The 12701-nt window shown below is 55.2% G+C and overlaps 1 protein-coding gene across 3 annotated transcripts; it reads left to right on the top strand.

Moving 5' to 3' along the window:
• The first annotated feature begins 984 nt into the window (after positions 1 to 984).
• Positions 985 to 12483, top strand: FAM240C (family with sequence similarity 240 member C). 3 transcript variants are annotated; one of them, XM_065931149.1, is made up of 4 exons: positions 985 to 1031; positions 6710 to 6796; positions 10071 to 10219; positions 12254 to 12483. In XM_065931149.1, exons 3-4 carry the CDS (start codon positions 10074 to 10076, stop codon positions 12381 to 12383), a joined length of 276 nt encoding a protein of 91 aa, XP_065787221.1. In that variant the 5' UTR covers positions 985 to 1031; positions 6710 to 6796; positions 10071 to 10073; the 3' UTR covers positions 12384 to 12483. The 3 variants fall into 3 exon arrangements, with proteins under 3 accessions (XP_065787221.1, XP_065787234.1, XP_065787225.1); XM_065931162.1 differs by having other exon boundaries at positions 6652 to 6796; XM_065931153.1 differs by having other exon boundaries at positions 986 to 1042; positions 6598 to 6796.
• The last annotated feature ends 218 nt before the right edge of the window (positions 12484 to 12701 follow it).

Below are 12701 nucleotides of genomic sequence, written 5' to 3'. Positions count from 1 at the left end.
ATGTTGCACTTGCCTGAGCTGCTTGTATGCTTTGGAGACTAATCCCTTTTCAGCCACATCATTTGCAAATCTTTTCTTCCATCCTACTGTTTTAAGTTTATGGTTTCCTTTGCTGTGCAGAAGCTTTTAAGTATAATTGGTCCCATTTATTTGTTTTTGTTTTTATTTTCATTACTCTAGAAGGTGGATCCAAAGAGAATGAAATCATGCCATTTGCAGCAACATCGATGGACTTAAAGATTATCATCTTAAATGAAGGAAGTCAAATAGAGAAAGACAAACATGGTATCACTTATATGTGGAATCTTTTAAAATGATACAAATGAATTTATTTACAAAACAGACTCACAGGCACAGAAAACAAACTTATAGTTATCAAAGGGGAAAGCTGGGGGGAGGGAGAATAAATTAGAAATTGTGGATTAGCAGATACACTCTGTTAGATGAAACCTACTGAGAGCACAGGGAACTCTACACAATGTTCTGTTATAACCCACATGGGAAAAAATAAGAAAGAAGAGATGTATGTATGCATATAACTGGATCACTTTGCTATACAGCAAAAACTATAAATATCATAACTATAAATCAACTATATTCCAATATAAAATAAAAGTGTTTAAAAAAAGAAAAATGCTACTTACGCTTGGCTGCTTTACTAAGAGCTAACCCTGTACCAATTGGAGACCTTCGCTCACACGTCTTAGGATAAAGGGGGTTTAATGACAGCTGTTTTCTTAAAACCTCAGCCTCCCAGGGGTCCCAGGAGCAGGCCACCGGAGGAGAAAGCAGTGCTAAGGCGATCCCGGCAGAAACCAGCGCGCGGGCACGGTCTCCGCTGCCCTCGGGGCCCATCGCGTCTCCAGGGGCCACCGGTCGGAAGGCAGCTCGTCTTTCCCAGAGCTGAGCTGGCGCCAGGCCCCAGGTCACCGAGCCGGTATAAAAGGGAGGGGCAGACTCAGCCCGGCGCTGGGGACACGGGAGGACGCCCGCCCGCAGGAGCAGCCCGAGCAGCCACGGAGGACCGCAGAGTAAGCCCCAGGTGATGCGGGTGAGCCCGCCGTGGGCCCGCGTGGGAGCCGGGCCGCTCGCGCGTCTTCTGGGGGTCTATTTACGTTTGCCCGCAGCCTTTCCCACTCAGAATTCCGGAGACCCCATCCGTGGCCTCTCTGTCCCTGCTTCCCACCCCAGGGTCAACTACAGTTGGTCTCTGTCCACCACCCGCTGCTTTCTGGTGACCTCTTTTGTCCGTCTGTCTGTCTGTCTGTCTGCTTGCATTCCTGCTCTGTGAGGACTTGGAAGGCTGCCCTGAAGAGCTGGGCTTCCTGGAGCGAGAGCTCTGAGACTCCGTGTCTCTGGGAAGCTCCACAGAAAGGAGCAGCCGAGCTCCCCTTAAAGTGCCAGGTTTCCCCGGGTCTGAATGAGCCCAGCGCCCACCCCGCTCCTCCTGGAGGAGAGGCCCACCGTGGAGTGGATGCCCCGCACACAGTCAGCAACCCCATCCCCTCCCATGCCGTCAGCCCAAGTTTTTGCCCATTTAATCACTGGCTTCTCTGACTCTGGAGGACTTGGCCTTTGGGGACAAACTGCTGCATCTCTAAGCCTCTCTGGTCTACAGAGCCCCCCACAAAGTGGTCACCCTCCCGCCCCTCGGATCCCACCCCATGGCCCTCACAGGCTGGCCTTGCCCCTGTCTCCAGAGCTGGAGGTCACAGCAGCAGCAACACCCTCATGATGTCACAAGAAGCACTTGGAAGATGCCCCTGGTCCCTGTCCTTGGCTGCCTGGGCCAGGTTCCGGAACCTTCCGGAGCCCCCAGCAGGGTGATGCATCTTGGACGCGGGCTGGGCAAAGGTTCACATATTAAACTTCAAGGGCGGAGGGCTGTCTCGGGAGGAGAAAAGGCCCCCTTGTTTGCTCCCTGAGCCCTGGGATGGCCAGGGTTCCCAGGGCAGCACAGGGCTCGGGCAGCTGCACGCCAGGCATGCCCGCATCCAGAGACCAAGGGCCTTCACAGTGGAAGGTGGCCTCCTCCTCCTACAGCCTCCTGGACCCCAGGCCGGCCTCCACGGGGAGCGGTTCCTCCACCAAGCCCACTCCCTCTGGACTCAGGTCAGCAGCCCAGTGACAGGAAAAGGCCAGGTGGATGAAGTGGCCCTGCGTCCAGGCAGGCTGGGCTCTGCTTCCCCCGGACGTGACCATGCGGGAGTCACTGCCGCAGAGGCCCAGGGCCACACTCGTGTGTTCCAGAGACAGAGGCCTAGGGCCACACGCGTGTGAGCAGCTGGGCTGCGACCAGGAGAGAGACTGAGGCCCCAGGTTGGCGGTGGGCAGGCTGGCCATGGCCCATGCTCTCCTCGGGGTCCTCACCATTGGCAGAGGGGATATTGACCCATTTCTTTCTGGAGGGGTCTTTTCTTTTTAGTATCAGGGTGATGCTGACCTCATCATATTATGAATTAAGAAGCATTCCTGCCTCTTTAAATTTTTGGACTAGTTTGAGACGGATAGGTGTCAGCTCTTCTTTAAATGTTTTGTAGAATTTATCTGTAAAGTCGTCTGGCCCTGGACTTTTGTTTGTCAGGAGTTCTTGTGGTTGGTTTGTTTGTTATCACTACTGATTCCATTTCATTACTGGTAATTAGCCTGATCTAATTCTTCCTGATTCAGTCTTGGGAGATTGTATGTTATTAATACTAGGAATTTACCCATTTCTTCTAGGCTATCCATTTTATTGGTGCATAGCTATTCATAGTAATCTCCTCTGATCACTTTTATCTCTATGGTGTCAGTTATAACTTCTCTTTTTTCATTTTTGATTTTATTTCTTTGAGTCTTCTCTCTTTTTCTTGATGAATCTGGATAAAGGTTTATCAATTTTGTTTATCTTTTCAAAAAACCAACTCATAGCTTCATTGCTTCTTTTTCTACTGTGTCTTTTGGGCAGTCTCTTTTCATTGACTTCCACTCTCTCTGATTGTTCCGATTTCTTTCCTTCTAATAATCCTGGGTTCTCTTTGCTCTTCTTTCTGTAGTTCTGTAGGCATGAGGCTAGGATGGCTGCTCGAGGCTGTCCTCGTTTCCTGAGGCAGACTTGTGTCACTGTAACCACACTGATTATGGATTGCTGTGCTTCCATTTTTATTTGTCTCCAGGTATTGTTTTTATTTCCTTTCTATTTCTTCTGTGATACATTGGTTGTTTTGGAGCATGTTGTTCAGACTTTATATGTTTGTTGGTTTTGCAGTATTTTTTAATTGATTTCTAGTCTCATAATGTTATAGTCTGAAAAGATGTTTGATATGATTTCAACCTTCTTAAAATTATTGAGATTTCTTTTATGGCTTGGAGAATGCTCCATGTGCACTTGAAAAGAATGTGTATTCTGCTGCTTTCAGATAAAAAATATGTGTATGCATGTGTAAATATATACCTAAGTTATGGTTTTTCCAGTGGTCGTGTATGGATGTGAGAGTTGAACTGTAAATAAAGCTGAGCCCTGAAGGATTGATGCTTTTGAACTGTGGTGTTGGAGAAGACTCTCACGAGTCCCCTGGACTGCAAGGAGAGCCAACCAGTCCATCCGAAAGGAAATCAGTCCTGAATAGTAATTGAAAGGATTGATGCTGAAGCTGAAGCTCCAATACTTTGGCTACCTGATGTGAAGAGCTGACTCATCAGAAAATACCCTGATGCAGGGAAAGACTAAAGGCAGGAGGAGAAGGGGATGACAGGGGATAAAATGGTTGGATGGCATCACCGACTCAATGGACATGAGTCTGAGCAAGCTCTGGGTGATACTGAAGGACAGGGAAGCCTGGCGTGCCACAGTCCATGGGGTCACAAAGAGTTGGACATGACTGGGCAACTGAACAACAACATGCATGCATGTATCTATTAAGTCTATCTGGTTTAATGGATAGTTTAAGGCCAGTGTTTTCTTATTGATTTTCTGTCTAGATGATCCATCCCTTTGATATGTTAGGTGTTCAAGTCTTCACTATTATTGTGTTACTATCAATCAATTTCTCCCTTTATGGTTAATATTTACTTTATGTATTTAGGTGCTTCTATGTTGGGTGCAAACATATCTACAATTGTTATAACTTCTTACTGGACTGACCACTTCAGCATGTAATACTCTTTTTTATATCTTGTTGCAATTTTTATTTTAAAGTCTATTTTGTCTGATATAAGTAGATTTCCTTTCATTTCCATCTGCATGGAATACCTTTTCCCATCCCCTCACCTTAAGTCTGTGAGTGTCTTTATAGCGGAAGTGAGCATCTGGTAGGCAGCATACATGGGTCTTATTTTTCCACCCATTCAGCCACTCTATGTCTGGAGCATTTAGTTCATTGACATTTAAAGTGATTATTGATAGGTATGTGCTTATTGCCATCTTGTTAATTGTTTTCCAATAGCTTTTGCAGTTCTTTTTACTTCTTCTTCTTTTGCTTCCTTCCCTTGTGACCTGATGGCTATTTAATGTCATGTTTGAATTCCTTTCTCTTTGTGTGTTTCTGTTACAGGCTTTTGATTTGTGGTTATCATGAGGTTCATATAAAACAACCTATAGAAATACATGATTATTTAATTTGATGACCTCAAGTTCAAATGCATTCTAACAACCCTACGTTATTACCCCCCACACACATGTTTAGTTTGCTGAAGTCACATATTACAGCTTCACCACTTATTATGGACGTAGATGATTTTAATGCTTTTGTCTTTAAACCTTCCTACTAGATTTATAACTTGCTGTTCTATTACTTTTACTCGATGTTTGCCTTTATCAGTGAGACTTTTCTCTCTCTCTCTCGTAGTTTTTATGGAGAAGTCCCTTTATCGTTTCTTGTAAGGCCAGTTTAGTGGTGCTGAACTCTTTTGGCTTTTGTTCGTCTGTAAAGATTTTCTCTCCCCTTCAAATCTGAACGATGGCCTTGCTGGTTAGAGTAGTCTTGGTTGTAGGCTCCCTTTCATCACTTAGGATATATAGCACCACTTCCTTCTGGCAAAGTTTCTGCTGAAAGGCCAGCTAATGGTCTTATGGGCAATTCCTTGTGGGTAACTAGCTGCTTTTCTCTTGCTGCTTTTAAGATTCTATCTTTATCTTTAGATTGGCCACTTTAATTATAATGTGTTGATGCCAACCTCTTTGGGTTGTCCTTGTTTAGGGCTCTCTGTGCTTCCTGGACCTGGCTGTCCTTTTCCTTTCCCAAGTCAGGAAAGTTTTCAGCAACTATTTCTTCAAAGAAGTTATCTGCTCCTTTTCCCCTCTTTTCTCATTCTGGGACCCCTAGATGTGAGGTTGTTATAGAAGTCTCTTAAACTAGCCTCATTTTTTACTCCTTTTTTCTTTTTTCTGTTCATCTCCAATGATTTCACCACTCCGTCTTCCAGATCATAGACCCCTTCCTCTGCATGATCTAATCTACTGTTGATTCCTTCTAGTGTTGGTGCTTTTTTTCAGCAACTGTTTTCTTCAGCTCTGTTTGTTTCCCCTTTACATTATCTCTCTGTTGAAATTCCCACTGTGTTTATACTTACTCTGAGCCCATGAGCATCTTTCTCAGTGTAACCATGAACTCCTTATGAGGTAGGTGGCTGATCCTCACTGTGTTTATCCTTAGTCTGAGCCCATGAACATCTTTCTCGGTGTAACCATGAACTCCTTATGAGGTAGGTGGCTGATCCTCACTGTGTTTATCCTTACTCTGAGCCCATGAGCATCTTTCTCGGTGTAACCATGAACTCCTTATGAGGTAGGTGGCTGATCCTCACTGTGTTTATCCTTACTCTGAGCCCATGAGCATCTTTCTCGGTGTAACCATGAACTCCTTATGAGGTAGGTGGCTGATCCTCACTGTGTTTAGTTCTTTTCCTGAGGTCCTCTGCGTCCTGCCTTCGCCTAACTCTGTGTGTTCGTTTCTCTGTGTTGGGATATTTGGTTACTCTTCCCAGTCTTGGATGAGTGGCCTTAGGTGAGAGATGTCCTTGGGGGCCCACGGCATGCCCCCTCCAGTTTCCAGAGCTCCATGCTGCAGGAGGGCCCCTCTGTGGGCCACGTGGACCCTTCTGTCATGGGGGGCTGACTGCGGCAGACCCCCTGAATGGCAGGGCAGGCCTCCTGAGCAGTGAGCTGTGTGACCCTGTGGGGCAGGACAGCGGCCAGCCCACTGGAAGCCAGGGCCAGCCCCCACGTGGCTGACTTCCAACCTGCAGGCACTCAGGGTGGATCAAGAGCAGCCGAGTGTGGGGCTGGGGGGAGCCCCCGGGCTGACGCTGGCCCCCTGGTGGCTGGGGCTGGACCCTGGTCTTGCTTGCAGGCAGGGCTAGGTCCCCATGCGCGTGGTGCCCAGCCAGTGGTGGGCGGGAGAGGACCGGTGCTCACAGCTCGTGCTGGCTAAGCCGCTGGCATCAGAGGCTAGGACGAGGGCTCCAACGCAGTGCCGGCCAGCGCCGGTGTCCACGTGGCAGAATAAGCCTCCCACGGGGGCTGCTGCCAGCACCTGTGCCCCAGGGCTCTTCGCGGGGCCCCCGCCTCCCCGGAGGCACCCCAGGATCAGCAGGGGCATCTGATCCCGGCTCCTGCAGACTGCCACCCCGCCCTGGGTCTCCCCAGCCTGGACAAGCAGTCTGTTCCCGCAGCCCTCCGGCTCTCCTGAAAGGAAGCCAGACATTCTGGGAGCTCGTCTTCCTGGTGCAGGAACCCCAAGCTGAGGAGCTCGACGTGGGGCTCGGACCAACCTGCTCCTTGGGGGAAGCCTCTGCGATTGTGAAGTCCATCCCGCTGGTGAGTGCAGGCCACAGGGTGCGGGTCTCCACATACTGTGTCCCCACCGCTGCTGCCTGTCTGGCTGTGGGTCCTCCGTTATGTCTTTAGTCCTGGGGGCCCCTTTCTGCTGGTCTTCTGGCTGTTCTCACTGATGTCGCTCTGAAGTGGTTGTCACTCTGAGTGTCTGTGGGAGGAGGTAAGTTCAGGGTCCTCCTTCTCCACCATCTGCCCCCCAACACGGCTAGTGTCAGAGCTGTTGCTGCCGCCTCCCACGGAGCTCACGCACTGCCTCACTTGTTCTGTGAGTACACACGCATGGCCTCCAGCATCCTGCAGGGACACGGGGGCCCCAGGGCCCTGCCAGGCGGTCAGGAGGGGTGGGGTCCTCACAGTGCAGACCTGACGGCGGAGCAGGGCTCATCCCTGGGGACTCAGAAGGGGCCGCCCCCAGGCCGAGGAGGATGGCCGCTTGGAGTCCATGAGTGAGGAGGGGTCTTCCCTGGGGCCCAGGGCATCCTGCACTGTCACAGTGGAGCCTGGTCCCGGCTGGGCTGCTCTTGCCCACCAAATCTAGCCTGTCCCCCACCACCTCCCCAGTGTGTCAGGATGGCCGCCCTCCCGGCCCTGCCGGCTCCACCCCCTGCCCTTCTCGCCTGCGAATGTCTCCCTGCTCCTCCATCACACCCCGGCAGGTGCAGGCTTGGGCTCGGCATGCTGGGGTTAGTCACACGACCTCACAAACCCTGATCCAGCAAGCCGGCAGCTCCAGAGACTTAAAGCTGTTTCTAACGGATCTACTGCCAGGCTGCGGCTTCTCCTTTAGTTTTCACAAGCCCCCTGTGCCCAAGCGTGGAGGGCTGGTCTCCCGAGTGCCCTTGGACCCCAAAGCAGGCAGCGGGTCGTTTCCCTCTCTTCTGGTTCCCATGCCAGCACCCCCGCTCCTGCCCTGCGCCCTGGCCCCCACATCACAGGGAACTCGGGCCCTACCTGCTTCCACAGGAAAATCTGCAGGCCTTGAGCTGGCCTCCCCTGGCTCCTGTTGTGCACCACGTGGGCCTGGGCTGGTCTTCCTCCAGGGCTCGTGGCCTTCAGATTCCCAGCTCCGGCTGCAGCTGCTCACAGCTGTGCCCACGGCCAGCCCTGTGTCCCAAGGGTCAGCCAGTGTCCAGGCCCCAGCGGTGGCTCCCCGGCGCTCACGCCCACATACCACATGCAGCGTGCAACACACACGGGAGCTCCTTTCACACCCCAGGCTGCCAGGGCGTGGTGCTGAAACCCGACCCTGTGCTCTGAGACCCCTGGGGGCTCAGGAGGCCCTTCTGCACAGGGGCTTCAGTGGTCTCCACGTCCGTGGCCTCGGTCCCACACGTGGCCCAGCCCTTGGCCTCGAGGCCCCGGACACTTACAAAGCTTGGCTCAGCCAGCCCCCCGCCCAGACGAAGAGGCATGACCTACCGGCCCAGAGGACCAGATGCCAGGCATCCTGTGCCCACAGCTTCTAACAAAGGTCCCAGATTGTGCATCTCACCATCTTCCTGCCAAACACAGCTTCAGGCTTTCTCTAAGCAAAGTCGCCTCTCCATCCCTTCAGACAAGAGCATCTGGCTTGTGGGTCTAAGCCCCGTGTGAGGGTTTCCTTCTGGCCTCTGAGAAACCCCGTGACAAATGGCAGCAGGCTCAGCGGGGTCAAGGTCCTGCTGGGGGGTGGATTCTCCCAGCCACGCTAACCACGGGCACCACACGACCCACACCACCGTCGCCAGCTTAGGACAAACACCTGTGCCTGAGGCTGAATTCTCAAAGTCGAGTCTGACCAGCTAAGGGGGTTGAAAGCCCAAATGTGGCCTAAGAGTTGAGCTGTAGAGGCAGGCCTCACTGGGCCCCTTCACAATGCGGTTAGAAGCCGTGTGGACGGAGTAGCAGAGAAGCCACCATTGTGGGGGGGGGGGGGGGCGCTTCATCCACTGCTGCCCCCGACCTGCTCTGCTGGGAGGGAGCTGGTTGGTCCTGCAGTTCCCACGGTCGGAGGTTTTAACAACAGCCAATTCCAGATGAAAAACCTTGCATTCTGTCCCCGGAATCTTACCTTGATCTCAGTTCCTAAATATGCCAGGGGTGCCTTTGGAATGACCTCGGCTGGTCTCAGGGGTCCACGGGGAGGTCTGGAATCCCCTATGAGGCTTCTCTTGGACCAGTGTCCACCTTGCATCCTGAAATGAGGGGTCTTAATACAAAACACGTGAGGCAGTAAGGCCACTAGATGAGGCTGTGACTGCATTGGACAGTCTGTCCCTCACGGTCCCCAGGGGAGGGTGGCAGGGTCAGAGGGAGCCGTGGTTTCTGTGGGAAGGCCCAGGGGAGGCAGGCGGAGGATGCGCAGGCCTGTGGGATTCCAGGGGTCCCGAGGCACAGGGCCGTCCCTGGCTGTCTGGCACCCCACCCTGGGTGCAGAGGGCAGCTGGATCTTGGCCCAGAGAGTGGGCTCCCCCACAGAGGGGGTGAGGGTCCTGGATTGCTTCGTGGATCTGCACCAGGAGGCCCAGACCCAGCACTAGGGCGTCAGAACAAGGCATGTGGGGGCGGGTGTGCAGGGCGGACACCAGGACCTCAAGTTCCCAGACGCTGGAGACGCGGTGAGCACAGTGACAGCTGGGAGGCACCACACGCTGGCAACAGAAGGTGACATTTGCCGTCCTGGAGGCGGGACTCGGGACACAGGTGTGGGCAGGGCGGCTTCCCTTGAGGCCTCGCCCGTTGGCAGGTCCCGGGTCCTCGCGGGGTGTCCCGCTGTGGCCTGTGTCCTGACCACCTCTCCTGTCAGGACACCGGTCCTACGGGTCAGGCCCCTGGTGACCTCATTTAGCCTCAGTCACTTCCGTCGCGGTCCGTCGTCCTGGGGCCGGACGCACAGCTCAGCCCAGAGCTCGGGGCTCAGGCAGGGCGGCCGCTGTGTGAGCACCACACACCCGCCAGCCAGCTCCGCCTGGGATCAGCCACACAAGAAGCAGAGAAGAGCCGCTGTCACTTAAGTTTCCAAACGCCCAAGGGCCCCAAATGGGATTTACCACCTGCTGCTACATCCCCTAATCCAGGAAACCGGTCCAGAAGGCGGCAAGGCCACTGGTCGTGAATGCGCTGTGAGCGGCTGACAGTCTGACCCCCCAGGAAGGTGCAAGGGGGCAAGGGAAACGTCTGGGGCGGAGCCGCCTTCTCATCAGTAAGGGGCTGCTTTCATGAGCTCTCAAGCCAGCAAAGCACAGCATGACAGGTCTGCACATTCTCCTTTATCCAGAACATGAGCAAAAGCTACACCATGAGGTACCATGGAAGGGTAACCTACGATGCCAACGTGCTAAAGATGTTTTGGGAGAAAAAAATCGAGCTTCACACGGAACTACTGCAGAAGGAGGACATGAGGATCCGCAGGAGCGCCCTGGACAGGTGAGCTCGGTGCCAGCAACCTGAGGGCAGAGAAACAGCTGTGCCGGGGCCACCAGCCTTCAGGATGCAGGTGTGCACAGATCCTGCCACCCGCTTCCTACGCCGGAGCAGTGTCAGCTGAGGGGTGCGCACGAGGCACTGAGCATCAGCCATGCTGGCTCAACGTCAGAAATACATCACCGAGGCCCCAGTGGGAGAGAGGACCACCCCCTCCCTCCATCTCCCCATCCCTCCGTCGCCTCATCCCTCCGTCACCTCATCCCTCCGTCGCCCCATCCCTCCATCCCCCCATCCCTCCGTTGCCTCATCCCTCCATCTCCCCATCTCTCCGTCACCTCATCCCTCCGTCGCCTCATCCCTCCGTCACCTCATCCCTCCGTCGCCCCATCCCTCCATCCCCCCATCCCTCCGTCGCCTCATCCCTCCATCTCCCCATCTCTCCGTCACCTCATCCCTCCGTCGCCTCATCCCTCCGTCACCTCATCCCTCCGTCGCCCCATCCCTCCATCCCCCCATCCCTCCGTCGCCTCATCCCTCCATCTCCCCATCTCTCCGTCACCTCATCCCTCCATCGCCTCATCCCTCCATCTCCCCATCTCTCCGTCACCTCATCCCTCCATCGCCTCAGCCCTCCATCACCCCATCCCTCCATTGCCCCCTCCTCCATCTCCCCATCCCTCCATCACCCCATCCCTCCATCGCCCCATCCCTCCATCCCCCCATCCCTTCATCCCCACTCTCCTGAGGGTCCTGTGAGAAGTTGCTCTGCAGGGTTCATCTGATTTCATCTGTTTTTCTGACAGCTGCTCCCACTGGGTGCAGGATCAATCAGCAAGTCCATCCTGCTCCTTGTCACACATGTGCTTGATTTACAGACTCAAAGCCGACTCCACTTTCTTTCTGAGTGGATGCCAGGGGCCTGTGGGTGCTGAGGGGTGTGTCCTAGGTGACCCTGAGCAGTGGATAGTTAAGAAGGAATGTTAGCACATAATTTGCACCAAGACAAAGACTCAGATGGCCAGAAACTTCCAAAGTGGCCCCAACCTTAGTCCCCAAATAGCACCAGCAGCTGCTGCCCTGGGAGCTGGGCTGGAAAGGCGGATTCTTGGCGACTGCAGAGGGCTCAGCCTTGGTGCTGACCTTGCCAGTGGCCAGAGGTCTGGTTGCCATGCTGCTCACCACCCCCCCCCCCCCACTTCATCCAGCGCTTCTGGCCACTCAGCATAGGTATGGGGCTGTGGCAACTCCTGTCCACACCGTGTGGCCCCCCAGAGCTGGTCACTGTGCTCACCTGGCCTCCTGGGGCGGAGGTCCTGGCATAGAACCTCATCTGAAGGGCTCCTGGCCCAGGATCCCCGCTGGGTCTCCGTGGCCTCCTCCCTGTCCTTCGGGTACCATCAGGCCCTGGACATGCGGGGCTGACAGCCTCACCTCTCCGAGGAGATGTGTTGGTGAAGGGGCCTCAGCCCGCCCCAGCCCCGCCCCTGGGCGGTGGCAGCTCCGCCCTCGCCCCCAGGCCGTCTGGGCTGTCCTGGCCTCTCCGCCAGCCTGGGGAGGCGCCCTCCTCCCTGGGCCCCGGCCGGGACAGCGCCTGTGTGGGCGCTTCCCACCAACTCGCCCTGCAGCCCCGGAGGTCGGTCCCGGCCAGGTTCCCATCCCACCCGCTCCCTCCAACCCAAACCCCGTGCGCACATGGGGCCCAAGCGCATGTCCAGTCTAGGGGGCCTGACCCCTGGGCCGGGCCTGTCTCCCCCCGCTCACCACTGGGTGTCGTGCCGTGGTCCCCACCACAGGCCCCTGTCCCGGGAAGCGAGCGCCCGAGGGCCCGCGTGGGGGTGCTGGGGCGGGCAGGCCGACCAGAGCGCTGCGTCCCGACCTCTGGTCCTGCAGTGACCGGCCTGTCCCCAGCCACCTTCCCCTCGGGGAGGAGCCCACGGGGCCCTTCCTGGCGGGCAGGCGGGGCTCTCGGAGACGGGCGGGCCGCGGGCAGCCCGGTGTGCCCGGTCCTCACTAAGCCCAAACGGCTGCCCCCAGGCTCCGCGACGAGTGGGCTCGGCAGCTGGAGAGGAGGAATCAGATGCTGCAGAGCTCCCGGGAGGCGCCCCCGCGGCCAGCCCAGCCCTGCACGCCCACCCTGGGCGCCGGCGACCACCCAGCGGCCTGAGAGCGGCAGCGCCCCGCTGCCCCGCGCCGCCCTTGCGGCAGCCCAGCCCCCGCGTGGTTTTGCGTCTCTGGCGCGACGTAAGCGCCCAATAAAATCTCAGATGAGTGGATGTTTTGTGCGCATTTTTCTTCATGTCTGTAAAATGTACACACACTAAAAGTGAACGTGATGCCAGTAACACGGCAAGTTAGAAACTGCGGGGCTGTGGGGACTTGGGCAAATTTAAACGCAGTTTAACTCACCTTTGGTCAGAACGTCTGCAAACGCTCAGCCTAAGCACAGCGCCTGATGCGAAGCTGTGTAAAGCCGTGTGCTCCC

The sequence above is a fragment of the Muntiacus reevesi genome, chromosome 1 (genome assembly GCF_963930625.1).
Source record: "Muntiacus reevesi chromosome 1, mMunRee1.1, whole genome shotgun sequence".
Lineage (NCBI taxonomy): Eukaryota > Metazoa > Chordata > Mammalia > Artiodactyla > Cervidae > Muntiacus > Muntiacus reevesi.
The sequence above is the reverse complement of the archived record's forward strand: the minus strand, read 5'-3'. Positions and strand labels throughout refer to the sequence as shown.